Genomic DNA, 26,692 nt, shown 5'->3' with positions numbered 1-26,692 from the left:
AGGAACAGCAGGTCCCCAGGGGAGTTTGGTTTTAGACAGGCACTTTCCAGTTTGAAGACACAGAAGCATTCAGCTGGGCTCGGGTCACAGATGCCCCGGGAGGTTAGTCTCATGGCCCTTCTGTCACTGTGCTGGCTACTGCAGTGGACCCAGTAGTGTTGTTGAAAATCAGCTTCGTTGGAGCCATGCACAGTTCTGACTTCTTTCCATGCATTACTTCTCATTCCCACCCTTAAGAAAGCTGCTATCCTTATTCCCACGCTGCAGATGGGGATCCTGAGGTACAAAGAGGTGGAGGACCTTGCCAAAAGTTACGTGGCTAAGAAGTGGAGTCAGGCATTGACCCCTGGCAGTGTGTCTCCACAGCCTGCGCTCTCAACAGCAGCACACCTAGGAATCCGCAAGCCCAACACTTGCTTTCTCCCTCTCTGTTTCTCTCCACTACTCGGACTACGGACCACCAGGCAGGTACTCTTGTCAGAAGGGGTTTTTTGGAGTCAAGAAGTCCCTCAGTCACCTATTAGTTAAAAAATGCCTATTACATGCCAGACCCTGGCAGCCCCTTACCCCTGGTGTATCCAGTAAAAGAGGATGCTCCTCTAGAAATGATGAAAACTTCTAGCAGACCCGTGCCCTTCCTGAGTCAAATTATTGGCACTTACATTTTTATTGTTTTTGAGGTACTAGGGCTGGAATTGGACCTACGACCTCGTATGTGGGAAGCTGGCACTCATGCTCAACCACTGAGACACATCCGCTCCCCTGAGTTGGTTTTTTTTTTTTTCCCATTTGTTTTGCTTGTTGTTTGTTTTTTAGTTTTTAGGAGGCACTAGGAACCGAACCCCGGGAGCTCCCATGTGAGAAGCAGGCACCTAACCTCTTGAGCCACATCTGCTCCTTTACGTCTTTTCTTGAACACAGCGGGAAATGCCAGGGACTGATCAGTAATTCAGTCTTTTCTTGGTCTGTCTGGGCTCTTTTGTTCCTTTCCAGGCCAAACTTTTAGAAAGAGTGGTCTCTACCCCTTCCCTCCCTGTGCTTTGCTCCATTCCCTCCTCGCCTGCTGCCAGCTGCCCCCAGGAAGGCGCTAAAATTGCCCTGGCTAGAGTCACCGGTGAACTCCTGGTGGCCAAAAAATAAGGTACACTTTTCAGCCCATGTCACACTTCACTTCTCTGCACTCTGTGTCACTGCTGACCCCACCTGATTTCCCTTTCTTAGCTGCTAGGACATCACTATCCTCTCTCTCTTTGGTTGCTCTATCCCAGGCTCCTTTGTGGGCACCTCTCTCAGTTTTTGAATTTGGGAGTTCCTTAGGATTCTGTCCTCAACCCTTCTCTCCGTTCACTCTAAATTTTATCCATGGTCATGGTGTCTCACACCTTTATCCCTAGATAAAAATCTTCCAAGTATCAGATCTCTTTAAGTGCCAACCAACAATTGCCTCTTAGATGTCCTAAAGAGATTTAAAACTTGATAGGCCAAAGCTGATCTGATCACCTTGCTCCTTACCCTGTGCTCCCCATTTCTGTGAATCACCCAAATGGCCAAGCTAGAAACCCCAAGGTTGTTCTTGCCCTCACGTCCTTTATCCTCATCCCTGTCATCCGTTTCTACAAATTCCACTTGTTCGAGATCTCTATCTGTCCCTCTTCTCTTGGCCCTACAGTCCCAGTTTTGGCACCCATTTCTCTTGCTTGAACTTCTGCAAATGCCTTCTTGTCCCCTCATTCTGCTCTTGCCTTTTCTAAAACATCCTTCACTCTGCTGTCAAAAGTTTTTCTTCTATCCACCGAGTCTGATCATGTTATTATACAGTGACATCCAGCTGCTTACAGGTTAATATTTAAACTCCTTAACGAGGTAGACAAGTCCTTGGTAATCTGGTTCTTACCTCCCTTGCAGCCTTATCTCCCAATGGACACTAATACTAAACCTTCTATTAATTCAAAAGACCTCCTTGTCCCTGCTTGGAATCCATCCCAATCTATTTTCCTTATGTTTGACAAGTTCTTAGTCACTCTTTAAGTTCCAGCTCAAATACTGCCTCTCCTCAGCAGCTTCTATGTTTTACTAGTCTACTCATCGTATTGCTCCATTGTATTTTTGAGTATCTGACTCCCTAGAGATTTGAACTTCGTGAGGACATGAGAGGCACCTAGCAGAATCAAAAAAACTCAAATGCAGGGAGGCAAAGCAACTCACTTAAGTACAAGCACAAACTGGAAACCATCTTTCTATGTTGACGAGCTGAAAACTGAGAATTCAAGATGTTGCACCTGATTTTTATGAGCCCCTTAATGGTTTCCCAGTAAAGAATTCTTCACAAAAGTTGCCTCTGAAACCTCATATATTGGCACAGGTACACTGATGGCATCTCCTACTGGTCTGGTTCCAGTGTACTCTCCACATCGCAGCCTCAGGATTCTTTTCAAAACACATATCTGGATCACCTCTCTCTCTCACAAACACCACATCCTGCTTAAAAACCCTCTATGGCTTCCCATTTCTCTTAGGTTAAAACAAAACAAAACACCTCTTATCACCATCTACCCTATTTGATTGGCATTGTCCCACTGTCTGCGTTGCAGCCACGCTGCCCCTGCCTCCTCTGTCCCTACGGCAGGGCCTTTGCGTGTGCTTCTCTGTGGATTGCTCTTTCAGTACTTCTCTCCCGCCCTCTTCCCCTGGTTCATTCATCCTCACTCCATCCACAGCCCTAGGGCTGTTTCCTCAGGGCAGTCTTCCCCACCCTTCCTGTGTAGATCAAATCCCCCAGTACCTTCTCACTTTTCATTTAGGTGCTTAATGATGAAATTATTTAATCAACGCTGTCTCCCTAGGGCTGGCTTGTGAGGTCCAAGAGGAACTGTGCCTCTCATTGCCCCGCGGCATCCCAGTGCTTGCGCTGTGCTTGGCATATAGGTGGAGCTCAATAAAGACTTGTTGAAAGAGTGAGTGAGAGTAAATGAATGGATAAGACCAAGGGACTCTTCCTACTGTTTTTACCCTAACCACCACCCTACATCTGAATGCTCCTTTATATTTTAGTGTTTTCAGGTATAGTTTTTTATTTATCAACTGACTTGTCAAAATAGGACAATAAAATAGACATATCCAAATTTAGTTAAAAGCACAAAATACACTTTATTATTCTGGGCTGATAGAACTTTGGTTCTTGGAACATGGGCAAAAATACTCTGAGCCGTCATTTTGTCATGAACTGTTTTGGTTCTGAGAAAGAGCATGTCACCTTTCTGTACAGAAGATTCAGTTAATATTCTATTATAATTCTCGTTAAAATGTAGATGTTCAATACATGTTGGCCATTAAATTGTTGGTAGCCAGGTCTATTTCTGGAAACCTTTCCATCCTTTCCTTAATGAGACTTTTTTTTTAAAAAGGAAACGAGAAAAATTAATCACTTGACAGATCAAGAGTAGCTGGATCTACTAGTTTTAAAGAGCTTCCCCAAACCACATACTCTTGTTCCTGTAGCTAACATTTTGAAAAGATCTGTTTAAACACCATCTCGTTTAAAATTTTAAAAATTAAGAAAATAATTAAGTGCCTTTATAATTTTACATGAATACATCGCTTTTAGGCTCAAGTGTTATTTTAGTAAAACGGACAATTAACAGTGAACTTAGACGAAAATTTTAAATTTGATTCTACTGAAAGCTCCGTGCCTTCCACGGGGTTTATATTAGAGCAATTCTAGTCTCGGCATACTAGTTTAAACTTGTTCTGTCCTGACTTCAGTCTTTCTTTTTTTTCATTAGCTATTTACTTTTTATGAATTCCCAAAAGTAATTTAGTAGAGCATTTGGGAAACCATACTGAGTCCAGTTTCTTTTAGAGGGAAGGGGACGGGGAAGGAGAAGGAAGGTTTAACAATAAAACGCAGACCTGCGGAAGTTTGCGTATACAGGGATCTTTAGCCCATTATCATTTACCACAGTTGAGAACTGGATAACAGCTTCAAGTCCAGGGAAAACGTAATGGTTTCACTCACTGGATGCAATGTACGCGGCCGTTAACAGTGAATGCCTTCCTTTGCCTCTACTTCCAAGGAACACGCATTACTTTTTGCTATTAGGAAAACACAGGAAATGAAAAAGGCGAGAGAAGGCAGCGCCTCGCCTGCCCTGCCCGATCTTCCCGGCGCCCGCTCCGAGGGGCTTTTTCGCCCGAGTCTCCTCCCGGCTCTCGGCGAGAACAGCCCGGGAGCGCCGACCCCCGCGGGCCAGCCCCACGCACCCAGGGCGAGCGCAGCGCGCCTGCGCGTCCAGTCACGTGGCCGGCGCTCCACGCAGAGCGGGCTAAAAGTCACGCCCACGGGGAGCCCACGAGGGCCCGGCCGGCGTGGCGTTCTCCGCGTCCCTCCACTCGAGCTGGACTGAGGGTGACCGACTCCCGCCCCTCGGCCCGGCTCAGCAACCCCGAAGCGAGCCCGGCCTCCTCGCGCCCTTCCCCGCCGGGCGCCAACGCGCGCGAAAACAGCGTCTTTCAACTGACAATGAAGCCGCAGCCGCGCAGCTCGGCCACCGCGGACCAATGGGCGCGAGGCCGCGAGGGGGCGGGGGGAGGGCGGTTGGGTCCCGCCCCGCCCCAGCCAGCGCTCCTATTGGCGGGCGCCGCGGCCCGGGGCCCGCCCCCTAACGGACCTGTCGCTTTGTGACAGGCGGAAGGGCCAGTTCCTGTTGGGCCGTGGGCGGGGCCAGCGGCAGCCTGAACTCCGCCCGAGCACCAGGGGGCTCCTCCCCCTGCTCCTCACGGCGGGGCGGGCGGCGGGCGTGAGAGGGAATGTCATTGCTCCTCGGGGCTGTGGTGCCGCCTCCGACTGCTCCTTCTTCTCCGGCGCCTTGGTCCCCTCGGCTTTCGCGGCCACCGCAGCTGCCCTAGGGGGACGGATGGCTAGTGGGGCGCCGGAGTCCTCCGTGTTGAGAGACCGGCCGTCGCGGCCGACGCCGAGGCGGAGACTCCCCGCCGCCGCCTCCACCCCCCGGACCCCGGCCTCGCGGCGCTGAGGGCGGGAGCGCGCGGCGCTCGTCCCTCCTCCTCCTCTTTCTTCCTCCTCCTCCTCCTCCGGGTCCCCGCCCAGCACCTCGCGCTTCAGGCGGCGGCGGCGGCGGCGGCGGCGAGGAGCGAGACCCGCCGCCGGGGCACAACATGGCGGAGCCCTCGGCCCCCGAGAGCAAGCACAAGTCGTCCCTGAACTCGTCCCCGTGGAGCGGCCTGATGGCCCTGGGGAACAGCCGGCACGGCCACCACGGGCCCGGGGCCCAGTGCGCGCCCAAGGCGGCGGGCGGCGCGCCGAAGCCGGCGCCCGCGGGGCTGTCGGGCGGGCTGTCGCAGCCGGCCGGCTGGCAGTCGCTGCTCTCCTTCACCATCCTCTTCCTGGCCTGGCTGGCCGGCTTCAGCTCGCGCCTCTTCGCCGTCATCCGCTTCGAGAGCATCATCCACGAGTTCGACCCGTGGTGAGTGCCCGCCGCCCCTCCCCCGCCCGCGGGCCCGCGCCCGCCCGCCGGGGCGCGCCCCCTGCCCGCCGGCCGAGTTGGCCCCGCGCGGCCCCCCGCGCGGGACCTTGACCCCGTCCCCTCCCCCTCCACCCCGCGGGGCGACTCCCCGGAGCGGGGGCCGCGGCCCCTTGGCCGCCGGCGCGGGGCTCAGTCCCGACCCGCCGCCTCCGCGCGCTCCGCGTCCCCCTCGTTTCCTTTCGGCCGGCGAGTTTGTGCCGCGAGCGGTGGGATCGGCCGGGGGCTCCCTGGTGGGTGCGGGGGGTGCGTCCAGATGTGCAGGCAGGGGTCTTGCTGGAGCTCGAGCCTCGTAGTTTCTTGCTCTCCCCGTCTCCCTTTTTGCCCTCATTATCCGAGAGGGGAAGAGGACAGTGGGATGTGGGAGGAAAGGAAAGATCCCTGAAAGTGATCTGGAAGTGATCCGAAAGCGGGGCGCTCCTATTTAGTGTCAGCTATTTTTAAGAGTGGCTTTATTTTTATTTTTTTTTCATCTTTTCATGGCCCTTAAGTGCACTCCGCGCCTCACTGTACCACAGTCATCTTGTGCTGCTTTTTAGAGCAAGGTCCTTAGTCTCTTAGCCAAACTGTCCCCCTCGGTGTGTAACGCACCGTACCCGAAAGCATTGCATTAGTTCCTTTATGGGTCTCTGCAGGAAGGCTTGTGAATAGAGAACAAACCGTACCACGGCGATGGGGAGCCGAGGATTATAATACCGAAGTTGCACATAGTATCAGGGGCTGAACTGAGTGTTTTAGGAAATTACGCAATTCTTACAAGCCCCTTGACAATTCCGATACTATACTGGTCTGTGAGTTATCTAGATGCGGAAGATTGCACTTTTTAGTTATTTATTTTCCAGCTTGCCCTTTCATATCAGAGTACGCGCTTATATCAATGTAATTCATCTTATAGACCAATCAGCCTTGAATCAGTCTTAAAATTACAGCTAATTAATTTTTGGGATATTTGTTTTGTCATCTGAAATACATAGAGTACCTTGAGTCCCTAAATATATAGATAGTAAATATTTTTCTTAAATATTTAGTACCAGATTGAAGTTCTGATGTGGAGAAAAAAATTGGTAGTGCATCGTCTACTGAACACCAGAGGGGCCCCCTCTCCGGGAGAATTCAGTTTAGATAAACAGCTAATTACTACAATTTTCCGTGAAATGTTTTAATTCCATTTTAGAGGTTTTGATTTTTTCCCTAATACTAGTTTTTTTCTGCTTTTTAAATACCCTTTATATTACTTGGAATCAACAGGAGCAAATAAATTACTGTGGATTATTTATGAGCGTTAGAATATCTATGAAGCCTGCCTTATAAACAAGATACCATATTCTTAGGTAGTCTTAGCTTTTAAGCACTTAAGCAAATTAGGTAAAAATGAAATTGGGACCGGAAAATGAAAACTGCTGGTATTTACTGAGCAGTGTGAAAAGAGAAAGTTCCATCTTCTCAGATTAAAACAGCAGAAATGCATGATTGACCAGATATTATCGGTAGCAAGAATTAATAAATAATAATTCCACATAGAATTAGTCTACAAATGGAATACTGAACACTGTTTATTAGTTACTGGGGCTGATAATAAGGATTGCAGAAAAATTCACAACTGAACGATGAGACTATTTTGTCATTTTTCCTTATTTTGGAGGAAGATTAGAAATCTACATCAAATCAGGCAAAGATTACTACTAAAATTGAATAATGTATTCATGAAAAGGCTTATCAGAATCCTTCACCAGATAAGTAGTAAACAATCCTTAAATATGACAAAGATTTAAAAGTTGATTTCTCTCTCCAGTTTTAAAAATATGCTTGGAGAGCATAACTTTTGCATTCACATTAAAATTTGTCTCTCTTCTATTTTTCTGTAAATATAAAACCATTCTAACACATTCTTTAGCTCACTCCAAAACATTTGAGTTTTAACTTGTATAAACTAATCTAAAAGAGTATACACGTCTTTGGTCTTTAAAGAACTACTTAGCAGATTTAAGTATTCTGCTTACTGACTCAGTTTTAATTTTTATATTTTATGATATTCCTGATTAAATGTTAGTGCATGTAATTTATAATAGGCATTGTCCTTAATTCCTTATTGTGAATGGAGATTTCCCAATATAAATCTAATACAGTGTCTAAGGTATAATTCAAGTAGGTGAATTTATGAGAGAATCAGGTTCCAGACAAAAAAATACCCACTGTTTGGCCACTTTTGTTTTTATTTTTAAATCTTTTGAAGAGCCCAAGCAGTTAAGCATCTTTTTCTTAACATCATACTTGAAAATTTATTAAAAGGGGGGGTGCAGGGGTGGATTCCCTGTCATCATTTCTTTGGATTTTTAAAGCAGTTTTCCCCCAAAGCTACCAATTTGTCTACAATACTAACTGCTCTACAATTTAAAACTCTAGTGTTATACTATAAGTATGGGAGTCTCTCAGATTACCGTTTTATCGTATAGCAATGACATGAACCTTTAATAATATTTGATTGTTCCTTTCAGGCTCTTTAGCTACAAAACAATTTATTCTAGCCTGTCCATACCTTCCCTCAATCCGTTTTCTATGTTTCTATCACTGCCTTCATTTCCCAAGTCTTTAGTTAGTAAAAAGTTTACTTTCTCTGTTTGATCGTGTGTTATTTCTCTGAATTTTACAGTACTTAAATTGTGTAAGACTCAAAGTTAGCTACCCAAAGTGTTATTGCCAATTATGCTTGTTTTTTAAATTTGTCACCCAAATTATTTTCTTAATCTTACCAACTATGACAAGGGGTGGTGTATGATGTTGATTATATATTTATTGAATTTGAAAGTATACTGCACTTATTTAGAACTTAGTAATATTTTTGGTAAGATCTTTTTACCACTTCACTTCAGTAATTCCCTCCCCTATCAGTTGAGTTGATCAGACATGAGGACATAGTTTGTTGTATGTACTTGCCACACATTTGGTTTGGTTGGCCAACTAGTTCAACAGCACCTAATTTTATCTTCCTTTTGTCTGGAGCAAAAGGTAGTTTTTACTTATTTTTGTTGTAACTATTAATACTTTTACATTATATTTTCTAATTATCTTTTTCCAGCAAATTATCTTAAGTTGTCGCTTTTCCCATAGAGGCAATGTAAAAGCTCTTTAGGTAAGGAAAGCTGCTCTTTTCCCTGCCTTCACAGGTTGTGGTGGATTTTCCCTAGAGTCGTAGTGAGAGAGAATTCTTTGAACCTTGGATTTGGCTGCAATTGGCTGCAAAAGGGTAGCAGACGCCTTTCTGCAGGGCTGACAGCTATAGTTAAGAGTTAAAACTTGGAATGTAATTTGTCCAAAGACACTGGCATAAATAGGTTAATTAGTATAAATAGATATTTTCAAAGGAATGATAAACCTTTTTGTAAGTTTGGGGCTACTTTCTGTTCTTTGAGGTATCCACGTTTTTCTTCACTTTGCAGATGACAGGAGGAGGCTTTTGACCTCAGTTCTGAAGAAGGCAAAATGGGTAACAAAACCAGTTTAGAACATAAATGCCCCCAAACCTTAAAAAGTCACTTTGTGGAATCCTTCACTGCTTTCATGGTAATTAAAAAAATTTCTAGCTGTGAGCTCTGAAATGGTCCTAAGTTACAAGTACATGTTGGGGAGTGGGTGGGAAGTGCCTTAGTAGAACTGGACCTCTCCTGTTTGAACTAAGTGATGGCTCCTGTAGGTAGTAAGCATGGGCTTCGTGGGCATTTCATCAGCCCTGGAGTAGTTAGCATCTATCCTCAGACCTTAGAACTTCTTTCTCTTTCAGGTGTTCATATCCTGAGGGCTAACTTGAGTAGGACCACAAGTCCTTTACTACCATGAGTAGTTTGCATAAAGACACCATTGGTTGTAGAGCAAGCACGAGAAACTTCTTAGCACAAGGATTTATGTTATGGCCTTTGACACAGTTTTAAATATGGGATAACTCACTAGCCTGTCTGTACCTAATATATCTCTGGTTTTTGTGCTCTCAATGAGTTTTGAGTGCTTTGGGATATGAGCAAATGTTAAAACTTCATGCGATGTCTTCTTTTTTTTTTTTTTTAAAGATTTATTTTTATTTATTTAATTCCCCTCCCCTCCCCCGGTTGTCTGTTTTCTGTGTCTTTTTGCTGCGTCTTGTTTCTTTGTCCGCTTCTGTTGTCGTCAGCAGCACGGGAAGTGTGGGCGGCACCATTCCTCAGCAGGCTGCTCCCTCCTTCGCGCTGGGCGGCTCTCCTTATGGGTGCACTCCTTGCACGTGGGGCTCCCCTATGTGGGGGACACCCCTGCGTGGCAGGGCACTCCTTGCGCGCATCAGCACTGCGCATGGGCCAGCTCCACACGGGTCAAGGAGGCCCGGGGCTTGAACCGCGGGCCTCCCATGTGGTAGTCGGACGCCCTAACCACTGGGCCAAAGTCCGTTTCCCGCGATGTCTTCTTGATCAGTACATATGTACTTTCAAAAATACGGAATGGAAAGGTTAATTTTTTTGAGTGACTAAATTATTTTTTTCTCTGTTTACTTTGAAAGCTTAATTATCTTAGGAAGGGACAGTATTTTAACCTGAATTGTAAAGCAACCCACAATGCTACAGATCTGTTATATTGTTAAATATTTTATGAAATATTTCAACGTTACAGAAAAACGAAAGAGTTTTGTAGTGAACATTCATATACTCACCACCTAGATTCTACAATTAACATTTTACTTTACGTGCTTTTTCATATATTTCAATCTTTCCATTCCTGCTTTTAAATCGTGCTTTAGACACACTGATAGTACATTGTTCACTGTAAGCCAAAGACTGTTATCCTTGTTTCTCAACTCCATTATAAAGAGGATCTCTTATTTCTGGATAGCATTTATTTTCCATACAACTTTGACATAATATATATAAATACTGTCATCTTCATGTCATCTTCAGTTAGACTGCATTTTAGGATCAGATTCCATCCTAGTTTTTGGTTAGGGACTTACCTGAGTACATTATAAATCACTTAACTTAGGTCTATGATATGACTTGACTTTGCTGAATTTGGTATCTCCCTAGAAACTCCGAAGTAGTCCAAAGTGTATTGATGTTGGTTTTATTAGACTTATTTATGTGGAAACCCTAAATTATTTTGAATCATTAGAAAATTATTGGTCAGCCTCCTGTTTACTCAGTCTTATAAATGTTCTTTTCTGCCATGTTTCTTTCAGATGTAATGCTTAATTTAATTTTATGTATTATTGTGAAAGTGGCTTTGGTTGGTCCTGTGATAAACAGAGGAAAAGAAAAGCATGTTTTCAGATAATACAGGACCCATAAATATGCTGCATGGGACAAATAAATAGCGTTGAAAAGAGAAAAGTTTAAATGGTTAATCTGCTCCTCTTATCTGCATCCCTTTGTCTGCTTTACCTGATTCTGGTAGATATTTTGTTTTGTTTTGTTTTGTTTTTGGGGGGGTATCATGAGAATTTTATTTAGGGTAAAAGCTTACATTCTGAGGCCATGAAATGTCCAAATTAATGTAGATACTTGATTTTGTTGCTGGTTTTAACCACTTATTCATGAGAAGGTTTCTCTGTCCTTACCCTAGTTACTGACGGTAAACAATTTCCAGGAACTTAGGAATTGATGGAGAATGGCAATATAGTAGGAATTTTTTTTTTTAATAGGGTTTTTTAGGTGAGGATAAAGGTTGGGAAAGATAGGTCTAATTGTCCCAGAGACTCCCATAGTAATTAAATGTAGGTTAACTTGCCGAGAAACCTAACAGTGATTTAGAATTTTATTTTTTTGGAAAAGTGATTTCATAGTTTTAAATGAAAGACATCTAAGCATATTTTGGGGTACAACCTGTACATAATTTGGTGATTTCCTCTATGTTGGTCAAGTTTGTACTATTTATAGATAAATCAATCTCTAAAGAATTGTGACTGGTACACTAAATTGTGAGCATGTCGTCGGTGACCATTTTTTCTTTCTGAGTAACTTAGTATTTTTTTTAAAATCATTTTAAAAACAATTTACTGAAATATGTTGTTCATACGTGAACATATATAAACATAAGTATATAGTAAAAGTTGTGAACTTAAAAAACAAACAAGCATATCATCCATCATACAGGGCTCCCATACACCACCACAAACACCTTGCATTGTTGTGAAACATTCATAACAAATTATGAAAGAGCATTGGCAAAGTATTAATATTAAGTATAGTCTGTATCTTATATTTGGTGTGTTTTTCCCCTAACCCACCCTATTATTTTTTTGTTTGTAAGCCATATAATTTATTTAAAGTATACAATCAGTGGCATTTGGTATAATCACCGAGTTGCACATTCATCACTTCAGTCAATATTTGAGCATTTTCATTACTAAAAAAGAAAAAAAACCAAGCCACTATTGTACCTATATGTTAGCCCTATTAATTACAAATCTTATAATGTGCTTTCACCATTTCTATTCATTTATAAACATTTAGAACTTTTTACCAATCCTGTGCAGATTAAACCTTAGCTTTCCATTCTCTAACTATATTCTTTTCTCTGGTGACTTAATATTCTAGCTATTAACTCCATGGTTTTGTCTGTTACATTTAGTTCATAATAACAAAATCTACAATATTTGTCCCTTTTTGCCTGACTTGCTTCACTTGCCCCAATGTCCTCCAGGTTCATCCATGTTGTCATATGCTTTACAACTTCATTGCATTTACAGCTGAATAATATTCCATTGTGTGTATATACCACAGTTTGTTTATCCATTCTTCAGTTGATGGACACCTGGGTTGTTTCTGTCTTTTGGCAATTATGAATAATGTCGCTGTGAACATCCGTTTGTTTGTGTCACTGCTCTGAGTTCTTCTGAATATATACCTAGTAGCCGTATTGCTGGGTCACATGGTAGATCTATATCTAACTTCCTTAGGAACTGTCAAGTAGAATTCTACAGTGATTGTACCATTATACATTCCCACCAACAGTGAATGAGCGTTCTTATCTCTCCACATCCTCTCCAACACTTGTAGTTCTGTTTTGTTAATAGTGGCCATTCTAGTATGCGATAGCTCATTGTAGCTTTGATTTGCATTTCCTAATAGCCAGTGATGTTGAACATTTTTTCATGTGTCTTTCGGCATTTGTATTTCTTCTTTAGAAAGATCTCTTGCCCATTTCTTAATTGGATCATTTGTCTTTTTATTGTTGAGTTGTAGGATCTCTTTTTATGTTATGGATATTAGACCCTTGTCAGATGTGTGATTTACAAATATTTTATCCCATTGAGTCAGCTGCCCTTTTACCCTCTTCACAAAGTCCTTCGAGGTGTAGAAGTGTTTAATTTTGAGGAAGTCCCATATATCTATTTTTTCTCTTATTTCTTATGCTTTGGATGTAAGGTTTAAGATACCCTTACTATAAGTTCTTGTAGATGTTTCCCTATATTATCTTTGAGGAGTTTTATAGTCCTGGCTTTTATGTTTAGGTCTTTGATCCATTTTGAGTTGATTCTTGTATAAGGAGTGAGGTAGGGATCCTCTTTCATTCTTTTGGTTATGGATATCCAGTTCTTCCTGCACCGTTAGTTGAAGAGACTGTTCTGTTCGAGGTCCCAGAAAAGTGGGCTTGGTAGGCTTATTGATAATCAGTTGATTCATAAAGGTGAGGGTTGGGGAGCGGACTTGGCCCAGTGGATAGGGCGTCCGTCTACCACATGGGAGGTCTGCGGTTCAAAGCTCCTTGACCATGTGGAGCTGGCCCACACACAGTTTCCTGCCACACAGGGGTGTCCCCGTGTAGGGGAGCCCCACGCACAAGGAGGGCACCCCATAAGGAGAGTCGCCCAGCGCGAAAGAAAATGCAACCTGCCCAAGAATGGCGCTGCACACACGGAGAGCTGACACAGGAAGATGACGCAACAAAAAGAAACACACATTCCCATGCAGCTGACAAGGATAGAAGCGGTCACAGAAGAACACACAGCAAATGGACACAGAGAGGAGACAACTGGGGCCGGGGCAGGGGGAAGAGAAATAAATAAAATAAGTCTTTAAAAATAAAATAAAGGTGAGGGTCTATTTCTGAACTCTCAGTTCGATTCCACTGATCAGTGTATTTGTCTTTATGCCCATACCATGCTGTTTGACCATTATAGTTTTATGATGCACTTCAAGGTCGGGGAGTGGGGTCCTCTGACTCTACTCTTCATTTTTAGGATGTTTTTGGCTATTCGGGACCCCTTTCCCTTACAAATAAATTTGATAATTGACTTTTCTCTTTCTGTAAAATAGGCTGTTAGAATTTTGATTAGTATTGCATTGACTCTATAAATCAATTTGGGTAGAATTGACATCTTCACAATGTTTAGTCTTTCAATCCATGAACACAGAATGACTTTCCATTTGTTTAGGACTTCTTTGATTTCTTTTTGGAATGTTTTGTAGTTTTCTGAATACAAATCCTTTACATTCCTGGCTACATTAGTTCCTAGATATTTGAGTCTTTTTGTCAGTACTGTAAATGGATTTTTTTGTGTGTGATTTCCTCCTCAGCTTGCTCATTCCTAGCGTATAGAAATGCTGCTGATTTTTGCATGTTAATCTTGTATCCTGCCACTTTGCTGAACTCATTTTTGCTCTAATAGCTTTGTTGTAGATATTTCGGGATTTTCTAAATATAGGATCATGTCATCTGTGAATAGTGAGAATTTTACTTACTCTTTTCCAGTTTGGATGCCTTTTATTTATTTCTTTTTTTCTTGCCTAACTAGAACTTCAGCACAATGTTGAGTAACAGTGGTGTCAGTGGGCATCCTTGTCTTGTTCCTGATGTTAGAGGGAAAGCTTTCAACGTCTCCCAGTTGAGTACAATAGTTGTGGGATTTTCATATATACCCTCTATTATGTTGAGGAACTTCCCTACTATGCCTATGTTTTTAAGTGTTTTTATCAAGAAAGCATGCTGGATTTTGTCACAAGCCTTGTAAGTTAGCATTGATGGATAACTTTAATGTATCTTCTAAGTGGTAGTAGGTGCTTAGTTTTTATGCTTAATTTTTAACTCTTTTAAAACAGTTGATATCTTAGAAGTGAGGAGATAAGGTAACATCTTTTATTTTTATAGAGAAAAGATATTTCAAATCAATATTCCTCACAAGGATTGAATAATACAAGTCTGCCTGACTCCAAAGTTTATTATGTCCTTCTTATTGTTGTACCTGCTGGCTTCTCAAGGAAGGCTTAAATGAAAGTGTCCTCTATTTTATTTAATTTGTATTTTTTAAATTGGCTTCCCAGATTTAAGTCTAGCATATCGACCCATCAGAATGGTCACAATCTGTGCTATGAGTTAACTAAGTTCACTAGTTGGATGATGGCTAATTACTTTGTGTTGATGTAGGAAAAGAGAGGAGTTGAATGTGGCTTGATGTTTTTTTTTTAACTTACATGAGTGGAGAAATTTTCAGAAACAAGTAGTAAGGGAATAACTGAATGTGAGGAAAAGATGATTGAATCCAAGTGACTGTTCTCATTTTGATTTATTTTATAGGCAAAAAAATTTATACGGCAAGCAGATGTAGCTCAGTGGTTGAGCTTCTCCTTCCCATGTACAAGGTCCTGGGTTCAGTCCCTGATACTTAAAAAAAAAAAGTTTATAGTAATAAGATTGGAAGTCTTAAGCCATCCTAGATAAAGAAAATGTGAGGTGGACAGTTATGTAATTTCAGAGTAGACTCAGAATTCTATAGTCTAAAGGATTTTTATAGTATATTTTGGCTCGCGTTCCTGTTTTATGGACAAAGAAACTGAGCACCAGAAGGATGAAGTACTTTTTCCAAGATAGTATGGTTATAACTTGATTAGAATTTTTTTTCTATTCTCTTTCCACCTGTTGTATTAGAGGGGGAGGTTTTTGAGAAGTTGTTTGAAAATTGTTGCTTTCAAAGATGAGGGGAAGCTATGTTCTGACACTCATTTTAAATTGACAGTATTGGAAATGTTAGCAGTACACATTTAGCTATGCAGACTAATAGAGCTTTTGTGTGAAGTTTGAGTTCTTTGGAATTGGTGATTTAAACAAAATATGTGCATTGGTTGCCTGTAATCTCAAGTTAATAATTTAGGTTTTAAAGCTTTATTCCTTTTGGCTTTTTTTTGTTCATACATATCCAAAGGGAAATGTTATTAAATAAGAACATAGTTTTAAAAACTTCAGTAAAGTTAAAATAGTAACAATTAGTTGGCAGCCCATTTGATAATGTTTCTTTTGGGGTTTCATTTTAATTTCTTTATTATGCCTTAGATTTTTATTAGTTGTTCTCAGATAAACATTTTTCTCTACAGTATAGTGTTTTCTTCAGTGATTTCTAACAATCTCTTCACTCTCCAAAAGACTTAACTCTTTAGTTTTTAAACTTCAAATATTGGGGTTTTCTCTTTCTTCATAGGTGGATGGATAGATAATGAGGCAGTATGAGATATATATGCCAGCAGTAATATGGATAGTAAAAAACTTATACTGTTTTCTATGCCATTTAGAAAAGTAAAATATATGTAGTAATTTGTAATTAATTTCTAAAGTTTCAGTATATGCAGAGCTTAAAGTATTGTTTGTTTACTGGGCAAATTTGCCTTAAGAGGAACATAGGCTAAATTGATGGACTAGACTTAGAGAAAAGGGTCATGGAAAGAAAGTCACTTGTGACAACGATGTTTAAGTTATATTTGCTTGTGTAAACCACAGCAAAAATAATGGAGTACTGAACTATTGGAAGGCAGCACTCTATAATATCTTTGAAATATTCTTTGAAAAATAATTCAAATGTTTATATAAAAGAGCAAAGAAATGTCTTCCGTAAAGTCTTTTTATTGTAGGTGAGAAGGTGTTCAGCTTCATTCTTTAATTTTTTTTCTTTTATGGTGAAATATAATGCATATACTGAAAAATCTATAAATCTAATACATAACAAATAATTTTAAGTTCTCAAGTCGTCATCTCCCAAATCAAGAACTAGAACATTACCACACCTTAAGAAATCTTTGTGAGCTTTCTCAGTCTTCCTCTCTCTGTTTGCATTGATAAATGGTATAATTTAGTTTTGCCTATTTTAAAACTAAAGGGAAATGGAATTGTAGCTTTTGTGCTGTGGCTTTTTTTTTTCTTTTCTCATCGCTGTTTTAAGATTCATCTTTGTTGGTCAAAGGGTTTTGAGAGTATATGGGTAGTAAAATTCAACAAAAACTTCAGGAGGTTGCCTGTTTTTTTCTGGCAGTAAGTCCTGGTAGAGGAGGGAAGGAAAAGGCATTCTTCATTTCACTTGAGATAAAAATTTATCCAAAAGTTGAACTCTTGAGCTGGAGATAAACTTTGTCCCAGATGAATTTGACAACATTTTTTAAGATACAGGCCAGAGAGATCAATCTTTCAGCAGACACTGAGAATATAAGGAAGAGAGGAGGTCAGGGAGGAGGAGATAACTATCTTGGTAAAGACAAATGATAATCAGATAAATGCAAAATTACTAGTTTTTAAACTATGACTTTTGTCAGCTGTTGTTCATTTTAAAGTGCATATTAAAATTGATAGAAGGAAGAGATAGTGGGGGAAAGAAGTGGTTGGAGATAGTTCTTAACTAAGGAATGAGGAGGAAAGAGTATTGTTTATTCTGGGTTGTAAATATCTGATTTTTGTGTGTGTGCATATGTATCATGGGATCTTGAGTATATTATATTTCTTTTATATTGACTTCTATGTTGCTTTTTTCTGCCAGTCTTCATGGTTACCACTTTTAATGTTTCCTATTCCATTATTTCCTTGCTGATTTAGTCTTCAGGAAGAATGAAAAGGTATAGATGGTGGATATATCCTTTCAGAAACTATTCTAATGGAATAAAAAGTTTTATTTGAAGGATGATAAATTTCATGAGAGTTTATGTAGAAATGTGAAATCTATTAGGGTATGAGAATTCTGTGTTATGTTATTAGCAAGTGATTCTGGATATTGGAAATATGACTTCAGCTTAGCTTTTTTCTTTTAATTAGAAAGCATTCTTAAGGGAAGTATACACAAATGTTGTCTAATGCATTTCAGTTTATTGGTCAGAATAATTTTGATCAATTTTAGTGGAATTTTTCTTCTGAGTGTTGGTATAGAACTACCTAATGAATGATGGTTTCTCTCTTTTTTTTTTGTAAAGACTTGTTTTATTTATTTCTCTACCCTTCTCCCCCATTGTCTGCTCTCTTGTGTCCATTTGCTATGTGTTCTTCTCTGTCCACTTGCATTGTCAGGTGGCACCGGGAAACTGGGTTCGTTTTTGTGGCGTCATCTTTTTTTTTTTTTTTTTTTTAGATTCCCCCCCCCCCCCCCCCCAGTTGTCTGCTCTCTGTGTCCATTCGTTCTGTGTTCTTCTCTGACCCCTTCTGTCCTTATCAGCGGCACTGGGAATCTGTGTTTCTTTTTGTTGCGTCATCTTGCTGCATCAGCGCTCCGTGTGTGTGGCATTCCTGGACAGGCTGTACTTTCTTTCATGTTAGGCAGCTCTCCTTACGGGGCACACTCCTTGCGTGTGGGGCTCCCCTACGTGGGGACACCCCTGTGTGGCAGGGCACTCTTTGCACGCATCAGCACTGTGCATGGGCCAGCTCCACACGGGTCAAGGAGGCCCAGGGTTTGAACTGTGGACCTCCCACATGGTAGGCAGACGCCCTAACCACTGGGCCAAGTCCACTTCCCTGTGGTGTCATCTTGCTGCTTCAGCTTTCCATGTGTGCAGCGCCACTCCTGGGTGGTCTGCGCTTTATTCACATTCTGGGGCACCCCTACGCCGGGGTATCCCTGCATGGCACCACACTTCTTGCGCACGGCAGCACTGTGTGTGGGCCTGCTCACCACATGGGTCAGGAGGCCCTAGGTATCAAACCCTGGACCCCCCATATGGTAGGCAGACACTCTATCAGCTGAGCCACATCCGCTTCCCAATAGTTGGTTTCTTTTGTGAAATATAATGGACTGTTAAATCATAGTTAATTCATATTGAAAAATTTAAACCTAGTACTGCCTTTCTTTGAACTACTGTTACAGAATTGAAACTTAAAATTTAAATGTAGTTTCTTAAGATATGCACACGTAAATATCCCTTCTCCAAATCCTGTGTATTACTTAAACATAAATGGACTTGAATTAGGCCCTGTTTGGATAATGATCCAACGTAATGATTTAAGCTATCTTAACACCTCTAGTGTTGCTCTCCTTTGAATTCCCTGGGGAGATGAAAATACTTTTCTGATAAGTATTAACTGTCAGGAAACATGCTCAGGCATACTTATTTCAGAAATAACAATCTCTTATAGCTTATCTGCCTTAGATAAAGAGGTGCAGGTTTGGATTTTATTAACTCCAAATTTAAACAAAACGTAACTTTATTTACATTTTGTTTAGAACTGTTTCTGTTCATATGGGTAAAAAAGGCCAGAGCCCTTTTGAAGAAGATTTTAACACCTGTAATGTAAAGACACTCAAGGAGACTTAATAGTTTCATGAACGTTTCTTCCAAATATAAATAACTCATTTTAGAAGTTTTGTCTCAAGTTTTAACTCACTAGTTAAGGTACGTTGAATTAGGTGGTGGACTTGGCCCAGTGGTTAGGGCGTCCGTCTACCATATGGGAGGTCCGCAGTTCAAACCCCGGGCCTCCTTGACCCATGTGGAGCTGGCCCAGGAGCAGTGCTGGTGCGTGCAAGGAGTGCCATGCCACACAGGGGTGTCCCCCGTGTAGGGGAACCCCACGCGCAAGGAGTGTGCCCCGTAAGGAGAGCCGCCCAGCACAAAAGAAAGTGCAGCCTGCCCAGGCATGGTGCCGCACACACGGAGAGCTGACACAAGATGACACAACAAAAGGAGACATAGATTCCCGTGCTGTTGACAACAATAGAAGCGGACAAAGAAGACGACGCAGCAAATAGATATAGAGAACAGACAACCCAGGTGGGGGGAGAAGAGGAGAGAAATAAATAAATAAATCTTTTTTTTTAAAAAAAAAAGGTACGTTGAATTAGAGAAGACAGACTAATATCCAAAAACTATAAATTATAAAAATTTCAGTTAATTTCTCCTGATAGATGAATAAAGAAAAATGTCAGAAGTAAAAGTAAAGTTTACAAGCTGGCATTTTGTTTGAACTTGAGAAATATATCCTGATATGGAGCAATAGCAGGAATTGAAGTTGTTTTTGCATACATAGGCAGTAGTTAGAATGTACTAAATTCGTGCAATTGAAATGATCCATTTGGTTTCATGGCTCTTGATTTAACTTTGTGATTATAGGTAACTAATATACAAATTGAGCAGCACTTTGGGGAGCCATCACAGCTCTGATCTCTTAACTTTACCATGAGAGGCTTAAAGGACACTAAAGAAAAATATTCAGTGAAAGTGAAGTGAGTGGCTTATGTCCAGTTATTGGGATGATCAATTAAAAGTGTAGGTCTTGAGAGTTAAATAAGCCAAGACATAAAATCTTTATCTTCTTTTACTATGAATTGAACCCTAACAAAGTGACTGGTCAGCTTCTTGCTATTAGTCATATAATAGCAATATTCCTATGAATCCTAAAACTGTTGTAATGATCTCACAAGACGGTTTTGCTTAAAAATGATGTGTAATTTTTAATTTTTGAAATCGTTATCCATCAGTGTGTTTAAAAATCTGTTACAGTGAGCAGGGTTTGTTGAATATATTGGCACTTAAAACATTGCATATGTTCTTAATTTAAAAATTTTAATCAACTTGCTTCATGGGAATATAATTTCAATACCAGGATCATTTTTACTATACATCATAGCTAAATAAAACTTTTATTTTAATGTGCTAAATAGCCTTCTGGTATTTGACAGAACAAGATAATAAGACAATGTGAGGTAGATGAAATAAATCTTATTTTAAAACTTACATAAAGTCCAGTGATGTCCAAAGTAGAAAAATGACCTCTAGGAGCAACTGAAAATCTTTAAAATAAAGATGTTTTTTGAAGATTGTTAAAATGAATCAGTCCTTTCACTTAGAAAGGGGAGATTTTTAAAGAGAGTTTGTGTAATTTAAGTGTTCGATGCTCTAACTGTTGGATATGACTATAAGATAATGTTATGTAAATAATTTTTATAAATTGAACTATATTTAAAATGCAACTTGCATACAAAAGAATATATATAACATATGTATAACTCTGAAAGCTGATGACTAACACCTGTGACCTTCCTCCCACCTACAGAGCATTACCAATTTCATCACATTTATCTGTGTTCCTTCACTAACCTAGCCACTTGGTTTTCCTCTTAGTACTAGGAAATTACTATCCTGAGTTTTTGCATAACATTCCTTCTTATATATATAAATTTTTTTTTTTAGAAGGTACCGGAGATTGAATCCAGGATCTCGTATATGGGAAGCAGGCACTCAACCACTGAAGCTACATCTGCTCTTCAATGAGAGTTGTTTTTTGTTTGTTTGTTTGTTTGTTTTCTTTCATTTTTAGGAAGTACTGGGAATTAAACTTGGGACCTTATAATGGGAAGCAGGCACTCAGGCACTTGAGCTACAACTGTTCCCCTGCCATATTTTAAAAAAATAAAAATAAAACTCGTGTATGTATCTGTAAAACATACTAATTTGAAGCTTTAAAAACAGTATTACCCTATATGTAGTCTTGACTTGCATTTATACGTTTACTAGTTGATAAGCATTTATTTTTTTCCCAGTCTTTTGCTATTATAAAGAGTGCTGCTGTGAACATTTAAAAATGTTTTTTGATGCATGTATGTCATATTTGTAAGACATCTACCTGGGAGTGGAATTTTGTCATGTGCTTCAGTTATTTATAGACATGCATCACATTGCCCCAAAACTACATGACAAAACATAATTTACTATCTCACAATTTTTTGAGTTGAATGGGAAGGTCCTTTTGCTCCATGGTGTCAGCTCAGGTGCTGGGATAACTGCAGTCATGTGGAGACTTAACAGACTATGTTCAGCTGGATCTCGAACATCTGAGATGCCTAGACAGCTGGAGTCATCTGGAGTCTTGACTGGCAACTCAACTAGGGCTTTTGCCCAAAGGACGTAGGTTCTTATGCTGCCACATATCATGGCAGCTGAGTTCCAAGAAAGAACATCCCAAGAGGGAGGAAGGTGCCAGGCCAATTAAGACCTGGGCTCAGAATGGGTACAGTGTCAACTTCTCTACCATATTTTATTGTTCAAAATAATCACAGGCTTAGCCCAGAGGCAAGGGAAGAAATACATATACAGAGAAGGGCAGAATTGTTTGGGGTCATCTTTGGAGACTGACTACCACAATATATTTATCATTTGTATCTCTTCTGTGAACTACCTGTTTATATCTTTGGCCAATTTTCTATTGGGTTGTTTCATCTTTTTCTTACTATTTTAGGAGAGGAGATAGATATGCAAGATATATATATATGTGTGTTTGTAATATATACATATTAATATATAATATTGGATACTAAGGCTAGTTTAAATTTGTTGCGTATTTTATTCTAGTTTGTGGCTTATTAGTGATAATAAGAGATAGATGAGGTGGATGTTTTATTATCCCCAGTTTATAGATGAGAAGAGGAAGTAACCACTTGTATGTTAAGGGAATAGGCTTCAAGTCAGATAGCCGTGAAGGTGACTTTTTTGGTATGAAGAAAGGCATGTACAAAGGTGTGCAATTACAGAGCAGCATGATATTTCCTTCTACTGACTTGTCTTCCCCCTCCAACCCTCCCCCAAGATTGAGGCTTGGAAAACTTTATGATTATAAAAATTTTAGGAATTTTAAATTTTTTTATAACTAATTATGTTTTAGATAGTGTGGCTTTTGTTATGAGGAAACTGAGGCCAGATGATACCACATGACTTGCCCAGAATCAGTACCAGTATGTTCAGCTTTGTTCAGCTTGAAGTTCTTCCTAGTCTTATGTGCCCTCCTTATTCTTCAACTTATTTTTTCTAAAAATGATTGTCCTTTATGAAGCAGAACAGATCCTCCTTTTTTAAAATGGTTACTGATGAAAATTGATATCTGTCACTGCCAGTTAATGCGGAAGTTAAGAGATTAACTAAAAATGGAATACTGTTTTCAGTTTATGTATGTTTGGATAAAGCTTTGTATGTTTTGAATTTTAATGTCTTACATGGAAAGATACAGAGAAGCTCTAAGGAGTTGAAGGCATTTTCAGTCTTTGAACAACCCTTATTTTTTTTCCCCCATGTGTTGATTAGAAGTAGAGAAAGAGGTGCTTTGTCCATTTAATACGAACAGCATTCTCTCTGCTTATTGATGGTCTGAAATCAAAGCGATCCCACTTATCAGCTGTAGTAGCAAGGAAGTTAGTAAACGGTGTAGGACCAGCTGCAACTCCTACATAAATGAGCAGTTGTGATGTGATGTGGTATGGTAGTGGTCATTCTGTGTATTTGTGGGCCTTTTCCTTCAGAGCTGACCTAGTAAACAAGAGAAAAAGTTCTTATTTCTGTATCACTAATATTCCTTTGGGATTTGTATTGTTCTGCTTAGTTTTATTTAAACATTGATGTGAACCTCTGTAATCATGCTTATGCTCAACCATGTTAACAATTGTGATATCAGCTGTGTTTTATAGTGTTTCTATGTATCGGTTGGTAGGGTTGGATTTAGATTGTTAGAGTAGTGCTAATAAAGTCTTTTTTTTTTCTTCACACGTGCACTTATAAAAATAATTATGTCAATCAGGCATGCTTTTGTTTTTTATCCTGCCACTAGATGGCAGAAAAAATAAACAGATTGAAACGCCAACTTCAGCTAGTACCTTAGCTGCCTTGTACTTTTCCTTTATTTTGGTTTTTGTCTTTTCCTATTCATGATGAATTTTGGGTATATATGAAGTCTCCCTACTAGTGGGATTTAGCCCTGTAAGAAAGATTTGGTACCTTGTGTCACCTGGTGAGTGCCTAGTGGCAGAGTAAAGGAGAAGGGAAGAAATAGAAAACTAACCCTGAGGTAATCGTTGATGTTCTAACCTTTACTTTTTACTCATCTGTTTTTATTTTCCCTTTTTAGAATTTTACTCCGGACTTTTAATTTCCTTCTTTCTGGATTTGCTTTTGCTTACATTGGCATCCATAAATTGGTACTAGTTTCCTTCCCATTTACTGTGAATACATGTTAACCTGGCCAGTTTTAATAGTTACACATAAAACATATCAAATTATACTTTGCACATAAATTCTTAGCGTTATAAGTGACTAAATCTTTTCACAAAATGTTATGTTTGAGAGTGCCTGTTTGTTGATAGTCTTTGAAGAACAGAGTGGCAGACAGACTCTAGAGAGGTGGGATGTAATTTCCAAAATTGTTATGCCATTTAAGACTTTGTCTTAGTAGCAGCCTCACACCAAAGATTCCTTGCTGGCTTTCTGTAGTAAGTGGCCATGTTGGGCAGCCCACATGGCAAGGAAACACAGGTGGCGAAGGCCAGCCTCCAGCCAACAGCCAGCAAGAAGCCACTGCTTTCAGTACAACAGCATCAAATAAATCTACCAACAAACTGAGGAACCTGGCTGATTATTTCCCTACTTGAGCCTCCAGATGAGAACCCTGATGACACCTCAAGCACAATCTTGTGAGACCCTAAACAGCTGCCCTGTACCTAGGCTCCAGATCCACAGAAACAGAGAGATAATAATTAAATGGTATTTTAAGCCACTAAGTTTGTGGTAATTTGTTATGTAACAATTGAAATCTAATACAAACACCCTTTACAAAACTTTCTTCCCATCTCTGAATGTTGCTTTCTTATTTCTCTGATCCCATGTATTCAAGAAATATTTACTGAATACCTGTTAAGGCACCATGGTTAGAAGGTGAGAGCCCAAATAGACATGATGTTAGTCTAGTGGGGGACATAGACATGAAACAAATAAGAATTAGAAATGCTGTGAAGTAAAGTAGGCACATGATATCGTGCTGCAATGAGAGCATGGAATAGGGAGATTTAATTAAGAAAAAAAAATCTTTTCAACAGGTTTTCATCTTTTAAAAACTCACCCTTCCCACATAGCTTTCTCATTCTTTTTGTTGTCATTGTAGCGTATTCCTGCTATCACAAAACTTAACTGAGCTTTATTTTCTATTACTATTATGAAAATGATCCATGTGTATGTTTAGCCTTGCACATCATCTTTTCTCTTTCTAGAAAACTACTCTTTTCCTGCCTTTTTGCTCAATAATTCATCCAGGTTTAAGTTAGATGCCAGTTACAGAAGCTTTGTTGAAGATAGATCTGTCCTGTTTACTAGTGTCTTTTGCGTACCCGACACAAAGCCTAAGGTGTAGGCCCTTACACTTTGATATGGGGAACCTCGATACATTGCTGGTGGGAGTGTAAAATGGTACAACCACTTTGGAGAACTATTTAGTATTTCTTAAATATATGTCTACTCTATAACTTAGGAGAGGAGTTATTATCTAGAGCAGTGAAAACTCATGTCTTCCAAAAAGGCTTTTATAAGAATGCTCATTTATATTTGACCAGAATTTGCTGCCTTATTGCCTCACCTGGGAACAACCCAAATGCCCTTCAAGAGGAGAATGGATTGTAGTGTTCATAAAATGGAATACTATGCAGCCATTAAAAGGAACAAACTTGCTACTGTGTGAATGGATTTCCAAAACCTGTTGAGTGAAAGAAGCCAGACCAGGCACACATATATTTTTAAAAAATAGAACATATGATTCTGTTTATATGACTTCTGAGAGTAAGCAAAATTAATGTATGGTAATAGAAATCAAAGAGATGGGAGGTGTGGGAATTTACTGGAAAGGTGCCTAAGGAGGTTTTCACATGGTGGTTATGTATACATACAATTAACAAAACTCATTGAATTGATCATGTAAGATCTGTGTGTTTTATTTTATGTAAATTATACATTATATTTTGAAAATGTGGATGAGTGAGTCAGGTATTCCTTAGTACCTCCTTTGTGTATTCCCTTTTCTACTTGATTGTATTTGCTTTTTGTCTTAGTTCTCTTTCAAGATTGTCATAGATTGTCATCTCCTTAAGGGCAGGGACCAAGTTTGCCTTTGATTCTCAGTTAGAATTGTGTATTTATTGTCTCTGAGATAAAAAAATTATTTGTGAACTCTAATTTATTCATAGGTTGATAACCATATTTTATGGTTGCATTTTCAAGAAAAACATTTACATGATTACAGAATTTAGTATTCAGTGTTTTTCTTTAGTTTCTAGCTTTTTCTGTTCTAGGATGCACAAAGGACATCTGTGTATGTGTTTGTAAAATAATTCCACTCCAACTACACCTTTGCCTTTGCCAACCACAGTTTAAGATAACACTGGGCTAGTATACCAAAATTTAAAAGTCAGATCCTTTTTTTAAAATAAATGTGAAGTTCATTTCATTTCCCCATAAATGAAAACTAATTATTAATCCTATTTTCTTCTGAATCTCTCTTTGCCACCTCTTGATATTTTGAGATAAGGCAAGGTGATGAGACCTGATTGTTTCACCTTTTTGATACACAAAGCCCTTAAGTACCACAAGCATTTTGCCTAACTAGTACTATCTTTTTTGTTTGTTTTTCCCATTGAAAATAATAATCATTTTAAGTGATTTAAGGGCTAGTCATAAAACTTGAAAAATAAAGTCTTGGTTTCTGAAAATTACCTCAGCAGATCACAGGTGTAGTTTTCCTGAACTAGTTCCTGAATTAGTTAACGGAGACAGATTTTTCATTTCTAGTGAGACTGATTTGTTCTTGAAGTAGATGCTGTCTCTTATATGCTGGGGGTCTCTAAAAGTAATTTTGAAATTCTGCCTAATTTTTATGAACACTTTTATGGTGAGAGAATTGGTTACTTTCATCAGATTCTCAGAGACCCTCACCCAAAAAGATTAAAAGCTCTCCTATCCCCTCTATTTTCTGCGAGACTTTCATGTTTCCAACCTCTATGGTTTTGCCAACCTTTCAGGAACCAACCTTAGGTTGTCAAGAAATTACTCCTTTATTTAGCTGTACTGAACACTGTCCAAAGTGTATTTAACATGTCTTTTGGGATCCTTCTATTCTTCCTGGTTGTTTTTCTTGTTTTTCTGTCCTCT

General features: G+C 39.8%; 1 protein-coding gene across 1 annotated transcript in view; it reads left to right on the top strand.

Moving 5' to 3' along the window:
- Nucleotides 1–4,768: 4,768 nt before the first annotated feature.
- Nucleotides 4,769–26,692, top strand: part of STT3B (STT3 oligosaccharyltransferase complex catalytic subunit B) — a 128,285-nt gene continuing 106,361 nt past the window's right edge. The window contains exon 1 of the mRNA XM_058290902.2: nt 4,769–5,480. Coding sequence (XP_058146885.1) covers nt 5,173–5,480 — 308 coding nt within the window. The 5' untranslated portion in view covers nt 4,769–5,172. The remainder of the gene's footprint in view (nt 5,481–26,692) is intronic.

Source organism: Dasypus novemcinctus, chromosome 31 (assembly GCF_030445035.2).
Source record: "Dasypus novemcinctus isolate mDasNov1 chromosome 31, mDasNov1.1.hap2, whole genome shotgun sequence".
Classification (NCBI taxonomy): Eukaryota; Metazoa; Chordata; class Mammalia; order Cingulata; family Dasypodidae; genus Dasypus; species Dasypus novemcinctus.
Note: the sequence above shows the minus strand (reverse complement) of the source record. Positions and strands in the feature narration are given on the sequence as shown.